The sequence below is a fragment of the Oryx dammah genome, unplaced genomic scaffold (genome assembly GCF_014754425.2).
Source record: "Oryx dammah isolate SB20612 unplaced genomic scaffold, SCBI_Odam_1.1 HiC_scaffold_15, whole genome shotgun sequence".
NCBI classification, from domain to species: domain Eukaryota; kingdom Metazoa; phylum Chordata; class Mammalia; order Artiodactyla; family Bovidae; genus Oryx; species Oryx dammah.
In genome coordinates, this window is record NW_024070199.1 from 43,713,294 (window position 1) to 43,735,770 (window position 22,477).

The 22,477-nt window shown below is 60.1% G+C and overlaps 3 protein-coding genes across 5 annotated transcripts; 2 read left to right on the forward strand and 1 right to left on the reverse strand.

The window, feature by feature from the left end:
• Window positions 1-4,223: 4,223 nt before the first annotated feature.
• RAD9A (RAD9 checkpoint clamp component A) lies at window positions 4,224-10,100 on the forward strand. 2 transcript variants are annotated; one of them, XM_040256437.1, is made up of 11 exons: window positions 4,224-4,383; window positions 4,469-4,539; window positions 5,020-5,148; window positions 5,596-5,710; window positions 5,798-5,897; window positions 7,227-7,336; window positions 7,452-7,561; window positions 7,643-7,707; window positions 7,799-7,939; window positions 8,693-8,909; window positions 9,187-10,100. In XM_040256437.1, the coding sequence occupies exons 1-11, from the start codon at window positions 4,350-4,352 to the stop codon at window positions 9,280-9,282; spliced, it is 1,188 nt and encodes a 395-aa protein (XP_040112371.1). In that variant the 5' UTR covers window positions 4,224-4,349; the 3' UTR covers window positions 9,283-10,100. The 2 variants fall into 2 exon arrangements, with proteins under 2 accessions (XP_040112371.1, XP_040112370.1); XM_040256436.1 differs by having other exon boundaries at window positions 7,452-7,707; window positions 9,187-10,099.
• On the reverse strand, window positions 9,880-13,418 carry PPP1CA (protein phosphatase 1 catalytic subunit alpha). The gene is made up of 7 exons (XM_040256439.1): window positions 13,211-13,418; window positions 12,547-12,678; window positions 12,173-12,403; window positions 11,438-11,542; window positions 10,630-10,853; window positions 10,414-10,548; window positions 9,880-10,334 (listed from the first exon to the last, which is right to left on the reverse strand). The coding sequence occupies exons 1-7, from the start codon at window positions 13,263-13,265 to the stop codon at window positions 10,224-10,226; spliced, it is 993 nt and encodes a 330-aa protein (XP_040112373.1). The 5' UTR covers window positions 13,266-13,418; the 3' UTR covers window positions 9,880-10,223.
• A 921-nt stretch (window positions 13,419-14,339) lies between these two features.
• On the forward strand, window positions 14,340-20,163 carry TBC1D10C (TBC1 domain family member 10C). 2 transcript variants are annotated; one of them, XM_040256441.1, is made up of 10 exons: window positions 14,340-14,362; window positions 14,618-14,796; window positions 15,512-15,611; window positions 15,822-15,929; window positions 16,016-16,122; window positions 16,322-16,436; window positions 17,142-17,207; window positions 17,303-17,492; window positions 19,037-19,191; window positions 19,474-20,163. In XM_040256441.1, the coding sequence occupies exons 2-10, from the start codon at window positions 14,645-14,647 to the stop codon at window positions 19,819-19,821; spliced, it is 1,341 nt and encodes a 446-aa protein (XP_040112375.1). In that variant the 5' UTR covers window positions 14,340-14,362; window positions 14,618-14,644; the 3' UTR covers window positions 19,822-20,163. The 2 variants fall into 2 exon arrangements, with proteins under 2 accessions (XP_040112375.1, XP_040112374.1); XM_040256440.1 differs by lacking the exon at window positions 14,340-14,362 and having other exon boundaries at window positions 14,374-14,796.
• The last annotated feature ends 2,314 nt before the right edge of the window (window positions 20,164-22,477 follow it).

The window sequence follows — 22,477 nt, forward strand, 5'->3', positions numbered from 1 at the left end:
TTAGAAATGTACGTTTTAAAAATTACTTATTGACGGTGGCGCTGGGTCTTCTTGCTGTTCCAGGGCTTTCTCTAGTTTCGATGCACGCTGGCTACTCTTGGTTGTGTGTGGGCTTCTCATCCTGGTGGCTTCCCTTGTGGAGCGTGGGCTCCAGGGCCGGCAGGCTCCAGGAGTCGCGGTGCAAGGGCTTAGCTGCCCCCCGACAGTGTGGGATCTTCCTGGACCAGGGATCGAACCTGTGTCCCCTGCATTGGCAGGTGGATTCTCATCCACCGTACCACTAGGGGAAGTCCTAACGTGTGTTAGATGAATGAATTACTGAGCTCTGAGGATTCTGTGATTTCAAACCTAACACACTGGGTGAGAAGCGGCGGTTGAAATTTCCAGACAGATTATTATTTTAAAAGTTTGAAATGGTAACCACCTCCCTCCATTTCATATCTGCCCCCGAGACACACACACACACACACACACACACACACTCCCACATAATCACATACTGTGTACTTGCAGGAGGCCATCTCTAACGTGGGGTATGGCGAAGACTGTAAGAATGTGGGGTTTTAAAAGCTCTTGAGACAGCATCTCACTCAACCCACTCACTTTATCAAGGAGGAAACATACCCAGAGAAGGGCCTTGACTTGCCTGAGGCCGTCTGTGAGCCGGGCTGGAGTCTCCTGTGCCTCCTCCCTATTGGACCTGGAAGGCCTTCTTGGCTACCCCAACTGCCATCCTGGAGAGGCTACCTGACCTCCAATGGGAGAGCTCCCTTCCAGCCCCACAGCCTGGGGCAGCAGGCCTGCCAGTTTCAGCTCTTCCCCAGAGCAGGGGTGGCTAGAAGAGGGGCTCAGGGCAGTCGGAGGGCCCCTTGCGATCTCAGCACATCAAGTTGGGAAGAGGCATCTCATGCCACCAACCACATTGTACAGTTGCAGACATGGGAGAGACTCACCCAAAGTCACAGTAGAGTCAGTGCTGAGGACAGACCAGAGACCCAGGACTTCTGATTCCCAGCTCTGAGCCCTTCAGAAGGGTCAGAGCTTCCTGGCTTTGGCAGGTGTGTGTGCCTGCACGCATACATACACACACACACACACACACACACACACACACATACACACACAGAGCTTAGGAAAGACGCATCAGAAGTCCAAAAGCATTTCTGTCTCCTACCTCCGTACAGTCAAAGCTATGGTTTTTCCAGTCATCATGTATGGATGTGAGAGTTGGACCATAAAGACAACTGAGCACTGAAGAACTGATGCTTTTGAACTGTGGTGTTGGAGAAGACTCTTGAGAGTCCCTTGGGCAGCAAGGAGATCAAACCAGTTAATCCTAAAGGAAATCAACCTTGAATATTCATTGGAAGGACTGATGCTAAAGCTGAAGCTCCAAAACTTTGGCCATCTGATGTGAAGAGTCAACTCATTTGAAAAGATCCTGATGCTGGGAAAGACTGAAGGCAAAAGGAGAAAGGGGCAACAGAGGATGAGATAGCTGGATGGCATCACTTACTCAATCTACATGAGTTTGAGCAAACTCCGGGAGATGGTGAAGGACAGGGAAGCCTGGCGTGCTGCAGTCCATGGAGTCACGAAGAGTCAGACATGACTGAGCAACTAGACAACTTCCTCCCCCCAGAGCCTTGCTCCAAAGCCTGGAGGCTACAGCCCCGTAAGAGTCAGGAGCAGAGACCCAGCTGTTCGATTAGTCACAGCTTCCCTCCCTGCCTTCCAGGGAGTGTTGGATATATCTCCTGGGCTGCTCAGGCAATGGCTGGGGGAGCAGTGGAGAAGCCATGAGAGCTTGGCTGATTCTCGCTGGAATAAAAAGAGCGTGAGATCCAGCGAGGAAGAGCAAAGCAAAGAGGAGAATAACGACTGCTAGGTTCTTTGTGGGCAAGGTATGGACTGGACAGAATGTGGGGTGACAGCTATCATCCACGGAAGGGTAGGACTGTGGGCAGGGCTTGGAGATTTTATTTAATCACAGCACTGTGCTAAGAGGCAACCGGAGTCAATTCAGTTTCAGCTGGGTCACACACCTATTCACTGAAGGCATACTTACTAATCACCTGCTGAGGGCTGGGCCCTGTGGGAGGTACGGTGACGCAGGAAGAAACACAACAGACTCAGTCCTGGCCTCACGGGCTGACATACTAGAGGCAGTGCAGTAGACATGCGTGAAATAATGTGGACTTGTGCTAAGTGCTGCAGATGACTTGGAGCACAGGATTAGCTGGGGGGAGGGGGCCTGGAGCGGGGAGGCAGAGAAGGCCTATTTGAGGATGGGTACCTGAAGCTGAGCCCCAGGAAGAGAAGGTGACTCCGTATGAGAAGGGGGGAAGAGCATTCCAAGTGGTGGGAACAGCTTATGTGGAGAGCCCAAGGTGGAGAAGGATGTGGTTGATTCAGGAAATGGATGGGGCCAGTGCAGCTGCAGAGGGCGGGCAGAGACAGGTGAAGAGATGGGCAGGGCCAGGTCCTTCCTGCCGGTTTGGGGTAAGGGGTTTAGTTTTTGGTAGCTTATTTATTTTGGCCATGGTTCATTCCCTAACCAGGGGTTGAACTTGCACCCTACGCAGTGAAAGCTCAGACTCCTTACCAGTGGATCCTCAGGGAATTCCCAAGGGGTTTAGATTTGCTGGCAAGTGCAGTAGTTGGAAACCACTGCAGGACCTAAACCCGGGAAAAGCGTGACATGACTGACATCTTAAGAAGGTCACTTTGGTGCTGTATGGAGAGTGGAGTGGAGGGGCAGGGAACCACTGAGAGTGCTCCCATCAACATTCAAGTGAGAGATGATGGTGGCCTGAGTCAGAATGATGGCTGTGGGCATGGGAGAGGAGGACCAAGTTGCCATCTGTTTGGGAGGCAGAGCGCTCAGGGCTTGCTGAAGGATTGCAGTATGTAAGAGGTGGGTCAGGATGGAGTCAAGGATGAGTCCCAGTTTACTGACCTAAATGCCTGCGTAGAAGTGGTACCATTTACACTGAATCCCTTAAAAGGCAAGAATAATCTCCTCCAGTAATCCAGGGAAACCTGATAAGGGAGGAAAACTGACGTAAGGAGAGGAAGTGGGGTCCAGAATTGCAGAGCAGGAGGGTAAGGGTCCCACAAACGTGGCTTCCTCACTGGCGACACTGCCAGAGGAGCAAAGCCCTAAAGGAACGCAGAGGTGCCCAAGGGTCCCTCAAAGCACACCAGGTGCTGCAAGAAACCAGAGGCCAGGAGCCCCTCCGTGACTTGCCCTCCTCTTCACACACCTGCGGACCGAGGCTGAGGACGAGGGGAAGACCTGCCCGCTGACTGCTGTGTCCCGCCGGCGCAGTCGCGTCGCACCCTTGTGACCCCATGGACTGTAGCCCGCCAGACTCCTCGGTCCATGGGATTTTCTGGGTAAGAACACTGGAGTGCATTGCCATTTCCTCTTCCAGGGGATCTTCCCGACCCAGGGATTGACTAAGCCCCTCTTCTGGCACCCTCTCTTGGTCATTTTCAAACGGCCAGAGACGCAGGAGTCTATCCTCATAAAATGTTTCCAGTGCTTTCCATCAGTGACCCTCATCATTCAGAAGCCCTCCTCTCACAAACCCACTTTCCTCCCAACGGAGGGAAAAGCCCCACGTGCTGCTGATTCTTGACTCTCGCCTTCTCCTGCTGGCCAAATCCTTCTACCCCTTTTCGTCCGGGGAAGCTTCTGTTCTTTGGGATCAAAGAAGGATCGTCGAAGCCACGGCGAGCAGCCACTTCCCACCCCGGGATCCTGTAGCAAGGTGCGTTACTATCTTTTCAGAGCTGACAGTTACTGCTTCTGTCCGCGTCCCTTGCCCGCCCGGACGGGGTGAGACGGTCTTGCATCGACCCCGTACGCACCCCGCCAGCGCCCGACAGACGTCCAGGAAATCCGTACTAGTGACCCGGGCCGGGCCCGCCCGCACAACTCCGGATTCCGAGCCCACTGTTCGCTCCCCGACACCCTCTGGGCGTCTCGCGTTCGGGTGAGCAGCCGCGGTGGGGCCGGCTGCCCGTCGTACTTCCCAGAGGCGCTCGAGGGCCGAGACTGGGCCTGGACCGCACAGAGGAACCGGGCGCTCCCGGGTCACGTGACAGGGCCCGCCCCGGGCGCAGCCTCCGTCACGTGACGGCGCAGTCGGCGAGCGTCTTTCTCACGTGACGGAGCTGCCGGCCTACGGCCCAATCAGGGGGCGGGGGCGGGGCTTCCGGGGGCGGTGCGCGGGAAGGGAACCCCAACCGCCGGGAGCCGCGGGAGAGACCCGGAGGGGATCGTTGAGCTGGGGTCCGGCCTGGAGCCCCCCGCCCGCCCCATCCCGGTCACTGGGGGCAGCATGAAGTGTCTTGTCACTGGCAGCAACGTGAAGGGTGAGTCGGGGCCGGCCGGGGGCTGGAACCACGTGGGATGGCCCGAGGCGCCCGCAAACCGCTGTCTCTCTCCTCCTCCTCGCAGTGCTCGGCAAGGCCGTCCACTCCCTGTCCCGCATCGGGGACGAACTCTACCTGGAGCCCCTGGAAGACGGGGTGAGGAGACCGGGTATGGGGGAGTGGCGTGAAAGTCCCAACAGGGAGCCCTGATCGGGGCTCGAGTCTCGCCCCATCAGGCAGGGTGTCCGGTGGGCACGTTTGCTGAGTTTAACAGGGGCCTCCGGTGTTGCTGGGGTGTCCCTTTGGGCCCTGTCATCTTCCCAGACCGGTGTCTGAATCGAGAGCCCTTGCCCTCCCTAAAGTGCCCGGTGGTGGATGGGGGTGATTAGGTAAAAGGCGTGGGTGCTGAAGGCTGGGTCGCGCCCTTGCTGTGGAAACGGCGGCGCTGAGGCCCACTCGGGACTCCAGGAAGGCTTCATGGAGGACACCCCTGATGACTGAAAGGAAAGGGCGGGCTTCTGCAGGTGATGGTGGAACAGAAGCCTTTGGGGCAAGTGCCTGGGCAAAAGCTGGCTTGAGGGCTGGGCCCAGCACTGCTGGTGACCACATCTTTCTCCCCACTTTTCCTGGCCCCAGCTCTCCCTCCGGACCGTGAACTCCTCCCGCTCAGCCTACGCCTGCTTCCTCTTTGCCCCCCTCTTCTTCCAGCAGTACCAGGCTGCCACCCCTGGGCAGGACCAGCTGCGCTGTAAGATCCTGATGAAGGTGAGGAGGATCCCTCAGCAGTGGCAGGGCACTCCCCCCAGGAATCCCTCCTGGCAGTGCAGTTTGCTCTGGGGCACAGAGCAGGTGTCTGCAGGAGGAGAGATGTATACTGGAGCAATCCGGTGCAAAACACAGAGCCTGGCCGAGTAGAGACATCCATGGGGGTAACGGGCCAGATGGAGAGGGTAGCTGAATCTGTCAGGAAACTGCAGGGAGTAAATGACTCTCAGGTTGGTCCTTGAAAGATACGCAGGTGTTTTGAAGGCATTCCAGACCAGGGTAAGAGCACGAATGAAGGCCTGGAAGGGTGCAGATATCTGCATGTGTGAGGGGTCCTTTCCTGGTGTGACAGTGCTGAGCCCATGATGGGCCAGAGCCCAAGAGGACTGGACATGAGAGCTGGTTGGCGGAGGCGCAGTGCTGAGCAGATGTGTTTCCCTCGCCTAGTCCTTCCTGTCTGTCTTCCGCTCGCTGGCAATGCTGGAAAAGACTGTGGAGAAATGCTGCATTTCCCTGAATGACAGGAGCAGCCGCCTGGTAGTTCAGCTGCACTGCAAATATGGTGAGTGAGCAGCTGGCTGATCCAGGGGTCCTTGCGGTGTGGGATTAGAGGTTGGCGAGCCCACTGAGACCCTGTCTGCCCATCCAGGGGTGAGGAAGACTCACAACCTGTCCTTCCAGGACTGCGAGTCCCTGCAGGCCGTCTTCGACCCAGCCTTGTGTCCCCATGTGCTCCGTGCCCCAGCCAGGTGAGCACGCCCCTGGTTGCACGCTGAGCCCTAGGCTTTTCTCTTCCTTCTTCCAGCCTCAGGAGTCAGTTTAAGGAGGCACCTCCTCCGTTTTTCCTGCAGGGTATCTGTGAACCTCAAAGCGTTCATCCAACCCGGTTTGCTTTCAGGGCCTTGCCTGGCCCTTTAAGGGCAGAGGCTGGAGTGAGGAGGGGGCAGATGCTCCCTTGTCCCATGTTCCTTTCTGTCTCCTGAGTCTGTATTCTCCACCTCAGAGTCTGACTTGGCTTTCTGACCACTCAGCCCCACTCTGACTCCTCTTTCAAAGAACAGGTCTCCGGCTTGCCCTCACGTCTCCTCTGGCCTTTGAAGGTCCGTTAATTTTTGTGGCTCCGGGACTTGTAACCTTTCTCTGACCCGGTCATCCTTCTAGGATGAGTCCCATTCAAGGGCAGCCTCTCTTCCTACCTGGCTGGGTTCTAGCCCTGAGGGGTTCTCAGGCCACGGTTGGACAGGGAGGTCACGGTCCTGGAGGGCTGCCCAAATAATCAGCTATAGAAGAGGAGCCATTCTGGGCAGTCACAGGGGCCGTGGGGGGCCTGCGAGATGGGGAACCCAGCAGACGCCAAGGTCCCTACAGAAGACCAGAGAGACTTGGGTCCCCTCCCACCTGCCCACGTGCAGGGTGTGCCTTGCACTCAAGTAACCCAAGGTCTCAAGTTTCTTTGCTTTTGGTAGCCACAGGACCTGGTAACTTGAAGGTCCCTTTGAGCCCTGACTTTGTTTTTCTGAGTTTTGTTGAAATAGCACTACCCAGGATCCCTTTGGGTAGAGAAAGAATCAATCCGTGGTCTGGGTTTTGAGAATTTTTCTTTCTTTTAAAACGAGTGATTGTTTCATCTTCTGTCCCAGTTGTCTTGAAGCAAATTCCAGGTATTATTTCACCTGAAACTATTTACTAGCCTATCTCTACTAGACGGGGACCTGAGGACTCTTTGTAAGGCGATGTTCATGCGGACAGGGTGTGTCTGGTCTCCCAATCCTGGATGGGCAGGTGCCACCTGCCTGGTTCGGTTCAGCACACACCGCCTGAACTTCCTGCTGCCTTCTGTGGGCCTGTTCTTGTCTGCCTCCATCTCTTGCAAGAGGACTGCTCTCCTACAACATCCTGGGAACCTTGGGTGAGGCAGGGACCGTGTCCTGCTGCCCCTGTGCTCCACCCTGGGGCCATGCTAGGCCTGGCCTGGTTCTCTTTGGACGTTGGTGTGCCTTGCTGTCCCGCCTCCGGTTCTCTGAGAGCAAGCCACTGGGCGGGACCGGGCTCCGGGTGTGACACTGAGCCCCTCACAGGGTCCTGGTGGAGGCTGTCGTGCCTTTCCCCCCTGCGCTGGCTGAAGTGACGCTGGGCATCGGCCGTGGCCGCAGGGTCATCCTGCGTAGCTACCAAGAGGAGGAGGCAGGTGAGGGGCCCGATGGGGCTTGGGGCAGAGAGCAGAGACTGGGTGGGGGGGCGCAGAGAGCAGAGACAGGCTGGTGGGGGCAGAGCCCAGCTTCCTCCTGTCGCTGCCCCCCAAGACAGCGCCATCAAAGCCATGGTGACGGAGATGAGCATCGGAGAGGAGGATTTCCAGCAGCTGCAGGCCCAGGAAGGGGTGGCCATCACTTTCTGCCTCAAGGAATTCCGGGTGAGGTTCCTGCCGTGCGCTCACCACCCCGTCCACCTCTCCTCCCTGCCCAGCCTCCATGCTCTGCTTCTCCCTTCCCAGGGGCTCCTGAGCTTCGCAGAGTCAGCCAACTTGTCCCTAAGCATTCACTTCGATGCCCCGGGCAGGTAAGGTCCAGCCTTGGGATAGGGAGGGGAGGGCTCTGGGGTGCCAAAAGCCAAAGGGCCTTGACCACGCCTGGACCTGTCACCTGCCCAGGCCAGCCATCTTTGCCATCGAGGACTCTCTGCTGGACAGCCACTTTGTCCTGGCCACACTCTCAGAGCTGGACTCACACCCCCAGACCCCGCACGCCCAAGAGGAGCTCCAGCGGCCAGAGCCGCAGCTTCAGGCTCGCAGGTGAGAGCTCCGCCCCCCCCCCCCCCCTTCTCGCCCTGTGCACCCAGGCTGCAGCCTGCCGCTTCTGGAGTCTGCAGCCCCCACCGTGTGCTCCTCCCATCTCCACTTCCTGTTGAGCCCCCGCCCCTACAGTGCTCACAGCTTCCAGCCCTGCAGGCTCAGCCTAACCAGTCAGCTGTACTCAGAGATCCCCCCACCCAGGGAAGTGTCCCCAGGGTCGGGCTGGCTTCCTTCTCTGGCTGAGGCCTCCTCCCAAGCCAAGGAGGGAAAAGGGCTGCCGGGAGGCAGGGGGCTGCCTGGGATGGGGAAAGCAGGTGGCTGAAAGGGCAGGTGGGTTGGGGAGGATGGGCCCAGCGTAGTTTAAGTGAAGGAAGTTTGGCCTGGCCCTCTGCCCAGCATGTCACTGGGCCCCAGCGCTCTCCATTTCCTGTCCCCTGGGAATGTGGGGGCTTGGGCCCCAGGTGGCCCAGCTCACTGGACTTGCCGCTCCCCTCCCCCAGCCGAGCTGAAGCAGTCCCCAGGATGCCTCCCTCAGGCCTCTACCTGAACTCTGATGAAAGGATTCTCGGGTCGACCCCCTCCGGGAAGGGGCCACTTAAAACACAGCCCCCCATCCTTTCCCCCCCCACCAAATCAGGAAGTAATAAAACCAAGAGGTCACTAGTGGTTACTAGGCTCCTGCAGGCCCTGGCCGAGCCCTCCAGGTGGGGGCCCTAACTGTGTCCCCGCCGCTGATACCGTCTCTGCCTGTAGCACGCCCCACGGAGACCTGGATGACTTTGCTGTCGATGACATGGACTCTTACATGATCGCCATGGAAACCACCATGGGCAGTGAGGGCTCTCGGGCACTGCCCTCCATCTCCCTTTCACCTGGCCTCCAGCGCCCCTGTAGCTCCAGCCCCCACTCAGAGGAGGAAGATGATGACACAGAGCCCAGCACAGTGCCTGGGACTCCCCCACCTAAGAAGGTAGGGGCGAGAGGCAGAGGGTCCTCCGCCAGCCATGCGGGAGACCTGGGTTCACTCCCTGGGTGGGGAAGATCCCCTGGAGGAGGGCATGGCAACCCACTCCAGGATTCTGGCCTGGAGAATCCCCACGGACAAAGAGAAGCCTGGTGGGCTACAGTCCATGGGGTTGCAAAGTCAGACACCACAAGCGACTAAGCATGGAGGCAGAGGCTGGGATGAGAGGCGGAGGGAGGGAGCAGCCTCCAAACTCACCAGGCTTCCTCTGTTCTCTCGCCAGTTCCGCTCGCTGTTCTTTGGCTCCATCCTGGCCCCTGCACACTCTCCCCAGGGCCCCAGCCCTGTGCTGGCTGAAGACAGTGAGGGTGAAGGCTAAGCCCAGACTGGGCCCGATGAAGCCCCGCCCCACCCCTCTCCCAAGGCCAGCCAGGGCAGGTCTGCTCTCCTCCTTGGTGGGTGGTAGAGGTGCGCCCTGCTGGAGCTTAGCTGACTGGTCCTGCCACCTCCCCCAGGGCCTTGACTGGCCTGGGTCTTGTTTCCCTTCAACCCCCAAATCATTCATTCAACCCTCAATCTATCATGTCTGTTCCCAGTCTCGGTGCTGAGCTGCCCTCTGCAGGGAGTTCCCTCACCTCTTAATCCAGTTCTGTGGCCAGAACTGGAGGACTGCCTTCTTAAGCCCACCTCCCTAAGAAAGAAAGAAATCATTGTGGGGCTTCTGCCCCTGCTGATCCACCTTCTGCCAATCATGACCTGTCCCTCACTCAAATCCTGAGCGCACCACTGGGATTCCCTGTGACTGGCACACACAGTTTTGCTTGCTTTCCCTGAACTCTCTGGCCCTGGCTTGGAAATTCCAAGAGCCCCTGCGGACCTGGGCATGTGGCTGGGGCCCGAAGCCCAGCAAGCCTCCCAAGTGGCTCTGGGTGGAAGGGTTGCCAGGCCCAGTGTTTGGGACAAGGGAGACAGGCTATGGCAAGAATCCAGCTTTGACCTTTATTCAAGAGACCAGATGGGTTGCCCCAGGATCCGGCTGCCAGCCCTGAGGCCAAGCAAGGCTGGAGATCCCCAATCTGGCCCTGCTTTGCCCTGAGCTGCAGCCTTAGCCCCAGGATCCTGCCTGCAGCCGCTGTAGGTACAAGCGGGAAGAGCCCTGGGGGACTGGATGCTGCTATTGATTCATAAAAAAAAAAAGAAAAATACACCAAGCTTCCGTGTTCCCGTGATGGGTGGGCCTGGGGGTCCAGCATGAGCCCCCTGCAGCCACGTGATTTCTGTACAATCCACCATCTGGGGCAGAGGGCGGGCACACGGAGGCTATTTCTTGGCTTTGGCGGAGTTGCGGGGTGGGGTGATTGGCCGGCCTCCAGGGTTCAGGCCACTGAACTGCCCATATTTCCCCTTGTTCTTGTCGGCGGGCTTGAGAATCTAGAAGAGAAAAACTGGTCAGGCTCAGGGGGTCAAGCCATAAGCCCCTGGGCCTGCCTGCCCCCGGCCCGACCCCCACCTGGAAGGAGCACATGAGCGTCTCGTCCACGCTCATCATGGCACCTGCATTGTCAAACTCGCCGCAGTAGTTGGGGGCTGAGAAGAGTGTTACCAGCTGCCGCTTGGCAAAGAACTCGTAGCCGTCTTCTACTACCTGGACGAGGGTGGAGGCGGTTAGTTCAGCAGGAGCTGGCTGTCAGCCCTGCTCTCACCCAGATGGGGGCTGCCAGCCCACCTGGTGTGCCCGGCAGATGAGGTCCAGGTCATGCTTGTGCAGGAACTTGGCCACCACCTCAGCTCCAAAGGTAAAGGAGACGCCGCGGTCATTCTCACCCCAGCCCTGCACATCCTTGTCAGGGTCAGACCACAGCAGGTCACAGAGCAGGCCCTGGTCAGGCACATCTGTGGGCCGCATGATGCGCCGGATCTGCTCCATGGACTGTAGGTCTGGGGACAGGCCTGGAGGGCACAGGGGGCAGGTCACCTCCTCCAGGCAGCCTTTGCCAATCAGCCTCTGCCCCCCACCTCTCCAAGATTCCTGGGAGCCTACAAAGGCAGAACTCATCACCTTCTGCCTCTTCCAAGTCCCCGTCCCTTCAAGGAGCACCGAGCTCCCTGGAGAAAGTGTTATCGCTCAGTCGTGTCCGACTCTTTGCAACCCCATGGACTGTCCAGGCAAGTAACCTGGAGCGGGTAGCCATTCCTTTCTTCAGGGGATCGTCCCAACCCAGGGGTCAAACCTGGGTCTCCCGCATTGCAGGCAGATTCCTTACCATCTGAGCCACTAGGGAAGCCCTGGAGAAAGGGGACAAGCAAACTCCATGCCAGAAAGTGAGACTGTGACAACAGTGGGTGTAGCCAAATGCTGCAGTGTGGGGGACTTCGTGGCAGAAGTACTGCCCGTACCAGGACTCCAGGGAGAGCTGTTCCTGGCGACTGGGAACACATCTTCCAGCTGACGCTTCTGTCCCAAGGTCCCCAGGGGTGCTCACCCCGGGAGGCTCATCCTGCTCAAGCTTTCACACGCCCAGAGCTGTGCTCACCTCCATGGCAGCAGAAGATCTTCTCGTCCACGATGGCAGCGATGGGCAGGCAGTTGAAGCAATCAGTGAAGGTCTTCCACAGTTTGATGTTGTAGCGTCTCTTGCCTGCTCAGGGGGAAGGAGACAGCTCACCAGAGGGCCTCTCTGCTCCACCCTCAGCCCAGGTCTCCAGGCCTTCCAGGACACATTGTGTGTTGTTCAGACACAGCTAGGAGGAGAGAACAGAAGGCAAAAAAGGAAACCGAACCCCCACCCCCTACCCCTACTACTCCACTGCCTCCCAGACAGAATTCTAAAGCAGCAGAGTCCACAGGAACCCCAGAGTTCCACTTCTGGCACGACCTCAAGGTTGGCATCCACCCCCAGCACAAGAGCAGGGCTAGGTCGAGACAGGGTCTGGTTCATCTTGGCTTCTAACAGAGTCCAGTCCCAACAGGCATCCTAAGTGCTTAAGTATCGGATGCGCTGGAGGGGAGTGTCGGCAGGTGAGGCCCTGCCTTAGAATCCTGGCAGCCCTTCAGTCAGCAGCCACTGGCCAGATCCCTCCTGAGTGCCAGGATCTGCTCTAGGAGGGCAGGGGAGGGTGGCATGGGCTGGTGCTACCTTCACGGTGCTCAGCTTAGCAGGTGTTTGTCAGACGCTGACACCCCAGCCACCAGGTCAACACGAGGGTCACACTGAATGGCAAGGAGAGGCCTTTAGGACCAGGGCAGCCCAGATGCTCTGCCCACTCACACTCGTCATAGAAGCCGTAGATGCGGTTGATGCTGGCACACTCGTGGTTTCCACGGAGCAGGAAGAAGTTCTCTGGGTACTTGATCTTATAGGCCAGCAGCAGGCAGATGGTCTCCAAAGACTGCTTGCCCCTGTCCACGTAGTCCCCCAGGAACAGGTAGTTACTCTCTGGAGGGAAGCCGCCGTACTCAAACAGCCGCAGAAGATCATAGTACTGGCCATGAATGTCACCTGTGCAGGGAACCAGGTCAGCACTAGGGCCAGCCTAAACGTGAACCCAGGGTCAGGGTTGGGCCCAAGGGAGGAGGAACTTGGGAGGGGTGGGGGGCAAGGCCGCTTTCAGGAGGCCACGGGCACCTGGGCTGGGGGCTCACCGCAGATCTTGAGGGGTGCCTCCAGCTCCAGAAGAATGGGCTGGCTCAGGAAAATCTCCCGGGATTTGAGGCAAAGACCACGGATCTCGTTCTCCGTCAGCTGTACATTCTTTCCAGGCCTGGAGCCCTGCACTGGGGGCGGAAAGAGGCGTCAGGACCCTGGTTCCTCAGGCAAGAAGAGGGTGAATGTCACTGGTGGCCCCAAAAGCACTTCTGGGTAGGGGCTCCTGGGCCTCCCGGCCCCGCCTTGCCCAGGGGCAGCTGTTGCTGCTGAGCCTCCTGGGACCCCCAACTGCCCTCAAGGCGCTCGCGAGGGGACTGCTGTGCGCAGAGGCCATCCAAAACCTCAGCACAGGACCCCTTCCTGGGGGACTAGGCTTCTCGCGTTTCTCCCTCAGCCAAGAGCCCAGGCCAATCCTTGCGCGCCCGCCCCCCACCCCGCCCCAACCTCGGTCCTGCTCTGGCAAGGGGAGCAACCCCAGACCTCCCAGCGCGCCACGACTGGGGTGGGGTGGGGGGACGATGTGGCCACGGGACCTCGCGGCCCGTCCGCGCCCAGTCAAAGCTGGCCCTGGGAGGGGCAGGTCCACCCGCGCGCCACTTCCGGGCCGGGCAGGGGACCAGGGCGCGGCGGGCGCCCACCCCCCTCGCCTCCCCGGCCAACCTTCCAGCAGGCGTCCGATTATAGAGTCCAGGTTGAGCTTCTCGCTGTCGGACATGGCGGCGCCGCCGCTCTGGCCCAGCACCTCCGGGCCCTATCCTCCCTCCCGCCCTCCCGCGGCCTCCTTCCGGCCTGGTGCTCCTTCCGCCCGCCCGGGCCCGCCCCGGCCCGCCGCCCCGCCTCCTCGGCCGCCGGCCCCGCCCCGGCCCGCCCGGTCGCCCGCAGCCCCGGCGCTCTAGCGCCTCCACTGGACGCCAGGCCCGGGGCCCGCGGCGGCTCGGGAGGCGGGGCCTCTGTCAGGGGGCGGGGCTCGGGCTGACCTGTTGCGGGGGCGGAGCCTACGCTGGGGGCGGGGCTTCATGGGGCGAGGTCGACTCTAGTTCCGCCCTTGAGGAGTTTACCCACCCTTGCACCGAGGATGTGCGGCCGGAAGTAGTGTGAAGTTGTTTTTCTCTTTCAAGGGCCCAGTAGTCCTTCCCACTTCTGTCCCGAGCTGGAAGGTGGTGTGACCTCATTGATATCTCATTGGGTCTCCCCAGAGAGTGCAGATTAAGTCCACGAAGTGCAGGAAAGGAAACAGGTTCAAAGATAGCAAGGGTTGGCTTCAGACTGACAGAGGAACTCTTACCTCTAGGGTCCCTGTGGCCTGTGGGCGGCTGACCAGACCCAGACACCTGTCGCTGAACTCCGAGCTCATTTTGGTCCCCATTGCCTGTGGTGCATGCTACATTATTATTACTATTTTTTAATGTCTCGTCCTTGCGTTTTGAGTAGCAGAGTTAATGACTTACTATTTGACTTGTCAAAAGCATTAACAAAAGAAGTAACGTTAAATAAAGTGTAATACTCAGTGGAACCCTGAATTGAGTATTTTATTTGCCAGTGACCTCACATCTGGAGGCAGCGTGGCCTCTCTACCTCTGGCAGGCCCTGGCCGCATCACACCCAGCACAAGAACCCAGGCCCGCACCCACCTAGCCCACCGGGGTGGTGGGAGGAGCCCATGACCCAGGGCCACCGGGGCAGGCCGGAAGAGCCCTGGAGAGGAAGGGCTAACCCCCCCTCCCCCCCACATACTTGGGAGGGGCCCTCAGCGGGTTGCTGAAACTGTGGCTGAGGAGGAAGTGAGAGGAGGAGGTGAGGTGCAGCAGGGAGGTAAGCTGGGCCCCTGGGGACAGGGGCTGGGCCTGGGTCTCCAGTAGGGGGCCTGGCCTTTCTGCCCCTCTGGGCCTGTGCCCCACCCCCACCCCACAAGAGGAGAGGGGACCAGACGGGTGTGGTGCGATGCCCTGCAACCTGTCCTCTTTGACCAGGCGGGCAGGTCCTGGGGCTGAGGCCTGGCTGCAGAGGCACCCCGGCCCTGGCTGGCCAGGAGCCCCCGCTCACACTGGCTGTGCCCACATCTTGCAGCCTGCCGCACCGGGGGTCGGTGGCGCCATGGCCCAGGCCCTGGGCGAGGACCTGGCGCAGCCCAGTGAGCTGCAGGATGACTCCAGCTCCTTGGGGTCCGACTCAGAGCTGAGCGGGCCCGGCCCGTATCGCCAGGCTGACCGCTACGGCTTCATTGGGGGCAGCGCAGCAGAGCCAGGGTAAGTGGAGAAGGGATGAGGGGGCTACGGGGTGCTGGGCCTAATGGTGGAGGCTGAGAGCTGAATTCTAGAGTGAGGCCCAACCTCGAGGGTCCTGGAAGAGTCTGGGGACTCAGCTAGCATCCCCTGTTCTCGGGTTCTAGATGGAATCTTAAGGTTAGCAGGGCTGTGGGGAGTGGGTCCCTGTGGGTCTCTTCCTCCCAGTCTCTGAGGGTTCCCAGAGGGGCTGAACCTGCTTCTCCTTTCAATCTGGCCCAGGAATCCCGAGATCATAGAACCCACACTTCTTCCCCTACCAGTCCCCACCTTCCCCAGGTGCTGATAGGAAGACGAGTTCGGAGATAGATAGGGAGGTCACACCACCATCAGAGGCAGAATCAGGCTCAGAGAAGACTCCTGGTTTCTAGCTCTTGGGCTCTGTCTACTCAACTTCCCCGAAGAGTTGTCTGTGTCCCCATCCTGGAGGACAGTCTACCAGCCCCTCCCCCAACACACACCTACACACCCTCTTCAGTATCTCCTGCTTCCGCCCACGTCGGAGCCACATCCTTTCCTGTCCCCATGACAACCACTGGCAACTCCTGGGTGACAGGTCACTCCCCACCCCAGAGATTCCCAGAGATCTCCAGGGCCAAGGGTTAGGCTCACCCAGGTGGCGGGAAAGGTCGCGGATGTGGCCATCCTGTGTCTGGACATCTGTGCCGTGTGTCCCCAGGCCGGGTCACCCTGCTGCAGACCTCATCCGCCAGCGGGAGATGAAGTGGGTGGAGATGACTTCACACTGGGAGAAAACCATGTCTCGGCGGTACAAGAAGGTGAGGGGAGAGTGGCCCCACATGGGCCCCCTTGGCTCGCCCCCCTTTGCCTGGCAAAATTCAGCCTCCTGTGTCCCAGCACCTCCTGGCTTCACTCCCTGCTCCTCGCCGAGACTCTTGCCTGATGGCAGATTGTGCCTGAGGCCTGCTGTGAGCGGCAGCGGTATCTGGCACAGCTGGCCTAACGGGGTGCCCTGGCCTCACCCGCAGGTAAAGATGCAGTGCCGGAAAGGCATCCCCTCGGCCCTGCGGGCCCGGTGTTGGCCCCTTCTGTGCGGGGCTCACATGTGTCAGAAGAACAGCCCCGGCACTTACCAGGTGAGGGGAACTGCAGGGGTCCCAGCCCCCTCCCCTAGCCCTTCACCCCTCTGGGCCTTCACCTCCACCTGCTTGCCCACATGCAGAACCTGGCTGAGGCCCCGGGAGACCCACAGTGGATGGAAACCATCGGCAGGGACCTGCACCGCCAGTTCCCTCTGCATGAGATGTTTGTGTCGCCCCAGGGTCACGGGTACGAGGGCAGGGATGCCCAGGGACCCCCAGCCCTCAAACCCCCAGGCGCTTTGGCCGAGTCCCCGACCCTGGCTTTATGTGTTTGCATCTCAGAGGACCCAGCAAGGCCCCTGAGAGGCCGAGGCCTGGGCAGGGGCCGCCAGAGGGTGCGGGAGGGATGCCTGGAGGCCTGGCCCTGATGGGGTCTTCTGGCACAGGCAGCAGGGGCTCCTGCGGGTCCTGAAGGCCTACACCCTGTACCGGCCGGAGCAGGGCTACTGCCAGGCCCAGGGCCCCGTGGCCGCCGTGCTGCTCATGCACCTGCCCCCGGAGGTGAGTGCGCGCAGCCCTGCGGCAGGGGCCCCAGACCTGGACGCCCACCCCCAGGAACTCTGACTTCAGTTACCTGAGGCCCTGGACCCCCAATGCTAGTGACCTAAGGACCAAGGCATCCTGTGCCCGGGACCGTGACCTCCCCCCCATCCTCTGGAGCCCTGGCCTCTGGGACCTAGGATCCTCAAGTCCCATGCAAACCTGTCCTAGTGAGCCAGGGCCTCATGACTGCCAATCTCAGTAACCGTCAAGCCCAATGACCTTGATTCCAGGAACATCGAACCCTGACTCCTGACCTTTGGCCCAATGATCTAAAAGTCTGGATGTTATCACCTTGACCTTATGACCCCTGATTCTGAATCCTGTGACCATGATCCCTGACCCCAATGACCCCAAGAACCCAAGACTTGAACTTTGGGACCTCCGCTGCCCTTGACCAGTGAGGCCCCACCCTGTGACCCTCAAATTCAGCCCTCTGAGCCCTGTGACTGCCCACCCCTACACCCCTTGGTAGGCCTCTTTCTAGGCAACGGGAAGCTTTTAGGTAAGACCCACCCCCTGCTCCAACCCCACCGCCAGCACTGAAACCAGGCTCCTGGCTCCAGAGTCACCCCAGATGTTGTCTAGGCCCTCCCCTGTTGCCTCCCTTCCCCAACCCTGCGGTCCCCTCTGCGGTGGGCACTCAAGGCCTGTGCCCACCCCCAGGAGGCCTTCTGGTGCCTGGTCCAGATCTGCGAGGTTTACCTCCCCGGCTACTACGGGCCCCACATGGTGAGAGGCAGGGACAGGCCGAGGGCACAGGGGGAGGGCTGGGTGGGGGTGGGAGCCTGGGACGCCAGCGCCGGTGCTGATGGGCGTGGCCACAGGAGGCTGTGCGGCTGGACGCTGAGGTGTTCACGGCCCTGCTGCGACGGCTGCTCCCGCGCGTGCACAAGCATCTGCAGAAGGTGGGCGTCGGGCCCCTGCTCTACCTGCCCGAGTGGTTCCTGTGCCTCTTCGCCCGCTCCCTGCCCTTCCCCACGGTGCTGCGTGTCTGGGACGCTTTTCTTAGCGAGGGTGAGTGGGGGGCTGACCAGGTGGGCGGGGGCAGGAGGGGGTGCCCGGTGGGCACGGAAGGTGGAGGTGCCAGCTTCGCTCTGCCCCACCGCCACCGGCGACCCTGATCTGGGGCCTGGGTGCTGGGGTGTGCCGAGGGTAATCCACTGTTAGCCATGTATCACCAGTGGGAGGAACAGCAGCCCCTGCCACAATCAGTGAGATCACCACAGGGAGGGCACAGCATCTACGTGGGGGGAGGGCTGGAGTCAGAGAGGCTTCCCCAAGGTTGATGGGGCAGGAGCTGGAGAGACCACAGCAGTGGCACAGCTCGGGGTCTGGGCACGGTGGGGGCACGGTAGATGGAGCCCCCGGGCCCTCAATACGAGCCCTCAGAGGCCAGGCGCGGCTCTGGGAGCCAAGGCCACTTGAGTAAGTGAGACCTACATTCTGGTGGGGGTGGGGATGGGAGGCGGTGGTACCAAATTAACAAGATATTTATAGATTGTCTTAAGTTCCATGAAGAAAATAAAACAAAGGACATACCAGAGTGTAGGGGAACGGCAGGAGAGGGCTGTTTAAATACGCTGGCGGCCACTCCTTGGAAGAGGCAGATACATGGAGCCGGGTGGAGAAGGAGAGGCAGCCAGGGCCCTATCCACAGGGTCCCAGCCACGGATGACTTGAGGGGTGCGGGCATGGGGAGAGGTGCCAGGCCAAGAGCAGGGGGCAGTCGGGGCAAAGCTGAACTGGACTCTGGATCTCTGGGGCCCTGCCTGGTACCCCCATCAGTGGCACAGCTGCTTTCGGTTCTATGCGGGTTGTCCAGTGGTTACGTGGTAGAAATCCACCAGTACATCTACTGAGCACCCGCCGTATGCCCAGTTGGCTTCAGACTGGGTTAGTGTTCTAACCACGGACGTCCAAGTCACCGTCTGCTTGTCCTCCCCTGCACTCGGGCCTTGAGGGTGGGGCGGGCAGGGCCCCGTGGAGGTGCCCTGGAGGGCAAGGGCCCGTTGATAACGGTGATGACCTTAGTGGTCCTGTTGTCTCTTTACATGGCACAGTGGTCACCAGGCCTCACTGGTCCCCCGACTGCCTTTCTCAGCAGACCCGAGGCTGCCAGGGAGGGGATCTGAGGCTCCAGGAGCAGGCCAAAGTCACATGCGTGTGCGTGCCTGCATGTGTATGCACACGTGTGCCCTGTGCTCTTAGCTTAGGGGTGAGGAGTTCTGGCTTGAATCTTTCTAGAATCAGAAGCTCACAGATCTGAGCTAGAAAGGCTGTCTTGTCACCACCCAGCCCTTCACTGGATGGGGCAAGGAGCTGAGGCCCAGAATGAGAAGGCCCGAGTGAGGCTGTCAGTAGCCCTTGGCTCCTGGCAGGCTGCGCTGCCCATGAGCATCAGTGGCTGCTGGGACCCACTGGCTGGTGCCCCCAGATGGCCGACCCGCTCTCAGTCCAGGCAGCAGAGCTGCAGGAGGGTGGAAGGAGTCTGGCCAAGGACAGGTTCGGGCCCAGGCTGAGAGCTGGCCCCGCACTGAGCGAGCCCCACCGGCCTGCAGGTGTGAAGGTGCTGTTCCGCGTGGGGCTGACCCTGGTGCGCCTGGCGCTGGGCACCACTGAACAGCGCCTGGCCTGCCCAGGGCTCCTGGAGACGCTCGGCGCCCTTCGATCCATCCCCCCTGCCCAGTTGCAAGAAGAGGTCTTCATGCCCCAGGTGGGTGCCCCTTGCGCGCCCCCTGCAGTGGCCTGGCAGCTCCCTGCATAGTTGGGGAAACTGAGGCCTGGAGGAGTAGTCACAGTAAGCATGGGGCTCCATTCTTGTCCTCTGAGCAGCAGAGAATGTGGAAACCCCAGGCCTCAAGTGGCTTTTAGTCTGCCTCTTTGTCTGTCAGCCCCTCAGCCCTCAGCCACTTCCTGGGGCTGTGTGCTGCCCGCCCTGCAGGGATCTCATCATTTCCTGCCTTCCCCCAGGCTCAGTATCAACTGCTCCCCGCAGGTGCATGGCGTGGCCCTGTCTGAACAGGACTTGCAGCGGGAGATCAAGGCCCAGCTGGCCCAGCTGCCCGCATCAGCATCCGAGCCACCCCCGAGGCCGCAGGCCCGCCTGCCGGGGGCCCCAGCCATCTTTGAGGCCCAGCAGCTGGCAGGAACCCAGGGGAGCCCCCGGCCCGAGGTGCCCCGCATTGTGGTACAGCCCCCAGAGGAGCCCCGGCCACCCCGGCGCAAGCCCCAGACCCGAGGCAAGACTTTCCACGGGCTGCTGACCCGGTCCAGGGGCCCCCCTATCGAGAGCCCTGCCAGGTCCCATAGAAGCTCCACCTCCTTCCTGGACACCCGATTCTGAGGGTAGGTCCCACTTCTGAGGGTACCACGGACTCAGGGTCCCCGTGATCCCAACTGCCTGAACAGTGGATGCCAGCCTCGAAGTGGGCACCGCACTTTACAGCTGGGGTTGGATGCCTCATTCCTTTCCCGTGGACTGCCTCAGGCCTGAGGAGGACGGAAGGGTGCAGAGTGGGGTTTGGGGGACCCAGGCCATCCCCCACCCACAGGGCTGCCCCAGCGCCTGGGCCCTTGCACGCATCAAGCTTGCACTGGAGGAGTGTGCAAGAAAGGGCATGAGCTGGGCCACTGGGACCCCAAAAGGCTCATGAGGGCCCTGGAATAAAGTCTGAACAGAAGCCTGCATGAGGTCAGATCAATGCCCTCTACCCCCAACCTTCCACCAGCTGCCCCCTCCCGTTACGGCCCCGCCCCTCCTAGTCCCGCCCCAGCTCCCCAGGGCACACGGAGGCTGCCCGTTGGGTGCTGGAAGGTGTTTACCAGCTACAGGGACCAATGGCAAGCTGCAGCACCCAGCCTCTTGGGGCCAGGTGAGGCTCCTGTGCCTGGGGGAGGAGGGCTCCCCCAGTGGACGCTGGGCCCACATGTGGGACTCTGTCTCCTCTTCTGCTCCCTCCCCTTGCTGATTTCAGGAGTCCCCCCAGCAGTGGGAGCACTCTATCCCAAGTCTGCCCCCCCCACCCCACCCCGGGTCCTAGTCCCGTCCTCAGAGAGAGCCGGCTGAGAACAAAGGCCTAGTGTGCCCGGACAAAGGAGAAAGGCCCCGCCGGCCCTTGCCCCCTCCTGAAACCCTAGCCGCACCCCCTGGGGACTGCCACCATGGAAACCCCCTCCCACACTTGCTAATTGCCCCCGTGGGTGCCCGAGGTGCCTGGGACAGGAGCCATTGCCAGGACAACGGGGCTGGTTCCGAGGCAGGGTCATGTCCCTGCAAGGCTGTCTCAGTGCTCTGCCTCCTCGGGTGCCCTCCCCTGAGGGTAGAGGGTGGAGGGTGGGGGCATGGTCGGAGTTCCCGGAGAAAGGGACTGTAGTCTGGTTTAAATGGTGGAGTGTTCCATCCACCCTTCTCAATGGCTGTGCTGGAACATGTTGGCACCCTCAGACCCCTGATTCCAAATGGGCTGGTGACAAGTCCACGGCCGCAGGAAGACACTTACTCTGTGTTGTTATTGTTGTTCAGTTGCTAAGTCGTGTCGGACTCTGCAACCCAACCCCGTGACCGTAGCACGCCAGGCCTCCCTGTCCTTCACCATCTCCCGGAGCTTTCTCAAGCTCATGTCCATTGAGTCAGTGATGCCATCCAACCATCTCATCCTCTGTCGTCCCCTTCTCTTCCTGCCTTCAGTTTTTTCCCAGCATCAGGATCTATATATACTTTCCTCCTTTTAATATTTATTTATTTGGCCGCATCAGGTCTTACTTGCAGTACAAGGGATTTCTAGTTGCAGCATGTAGGATCTAGTTTCCTGACTGGGGATCAAGCCTGGGCCCTCAGCATTGGGAGAGCAGGGTCTTAGCCGCTGGGCTCACAGGGAAGTCTCTGTGTATATAGTCTTACGGCACTTACTATGTGACTGGCCCAGTCCCGGGTCCAGGGGCTGACCATCCCACTTTCAAGGAGCCTTTGGTCTGGAGGAGGGACTCACAAGGAGTCCAGACACAGAGCTAAAGTTTGCCTGGGCGGAAACTGAGTTGGCCAGGAGGAGAGGCAGCTGGGCCCGAGCTTTGCTGCCTATGGCAACCCACTCCAGTATTCTTGCCTGGAAAATCCCATGGACAGAGGAGCCTGGTGGGTTACAGTCCAGGGGGTCACAAAGAGTCAGACACAACTGAGCAACTAACTTTCTTTCTTTTGCCGCCTATGGCAGACCCTAGGCTCACCTCGCCCCCGCAGTCAGCCACCATGACTGGCTGCCCTCCGGGGGTGCTCTCTCCCCTCCTGTTCCCGCCCACTCCCCCAGTTTCACTCCAGCCCTGATTCTGAGTGTGGGGCAGCAGCTGGGCCCCTGTGAGTTAAAGAAAATTTTCTGAGCCCCTCTTCCCTCCCAAGCCCCCACCAAGGTGCTCAGTCCCTTCAGTCGGGTCCGACTCTTTGGACCCTTTCTGACTTCATGGACTGTGGCCCACCAGGCTCCTCCATCCACGGGATTCTCCAGGCACCAATACTGGAGTGGGTTGCCATGCCCTCCTCCAGGGGGTCTTCCTGACCCAGGGATCGAACCCACATCTCTGATGTCTCCTGCACTGGCAGGCGGGTTCTTTACCACTAGCACCACCTGGGAAGCACCCCCACCAGGGTACTTGAAGCTTAATAATAACGCCCTCCCCTGCAGTTCACAGACCACTTTCTCAGCCCCACCATCCACCCACACACCCTGTCTCTGCAGGTGGCACTGAGAGCCTCTGTAGAGAAAGGGGGACCCGGCCAGGTTGAGTGTCCAGCCCAGGATCACAGAGAGAGGCAGGGCCAGCTAGACCATGCCTTAGGCTTAGAGCCAGAGTCTGATGGACTCTCAGGCAGGGAAGCAGGCAGGTGGGGCCCTGCAGGGAGTTTATGGGGTCTTTGCCGATAAGTTAGGGGAGCAGGAATAGCAGCCTTGGTCCCGGGCTGAGAACCCATCCGTAAGCTGGAGGGGAGGCCACAAGGCATTCCCACG

Excerpts from the sequence above, each read along its gene's own strand:
- TBC1D10C (XM_040256440.1), top strand. The coding sequence starts at position 14,492 with ATGCCCTGCAACCTGTCCTCTTTGACCAGGCGGGCAGGTCCTGGGGCT. Across the intron at positions 16,123-16,321 it reads GTGTCGCCCCAGGGTCACGG|GCAGCAGGGGCTCCTGCGGG; the intron begins GTACGAGGGCAG and ends CTTCTGGCACAG. Across the intron at positions 17,493-19,036 it reads GGACGCTTTTCTTAGCGAGG|GTGTGAAGGTGCTGTTCCGC; the intron begins GTGAGTGGGGGG and ends ACCGGCCTGCAG.
- RAD9A (XM_040256436.1), top strand. The coding sequence starts at position 4,350 with ATGAAGTGTCTTGTCACTGGCAGCAACGTGAAGG. Across the intron at positions 4,540-5,019 it reads TGGAGCCCCTGGAAGACGGG|CTCTCCCTCCGGACCGTGAA; the intron begins GTGAGGAGACCG and ends TCCTGGCCCCAG. Across the intron at positions 8,910-9,186 it reads GGACTCCCCCACCTAAGAAG|TTCCGCTCGCTGTTCTTTGG; the intron begins GTAGGGGCGAGA and ends TTCTCTCGCCAG.
- PPP1CA (XM_040256439.1), bottom strand. The coding sequence starts at position 13,265 with ATGTCCGACAGCGAGAAGCTCAACCTGGACTCTATAATCGGACGCCTG. Across the intron at positions 12,679-13,210 it reads AATCGGACGCCTGCTGGAAG|TGCAGGGCTCCAGGCCTGGA; the intron begins GTTGGCCGGGGA and ends TTCCGCCCCCAG. Across the intron at positions 10,854-11,437 it reads GATCTTCTGCTGCCATGGAG|GCCTGTCCCCAGACCTACAG; the intron begins GTGAGCACAGCT and ends TGTGCCCTCCAG.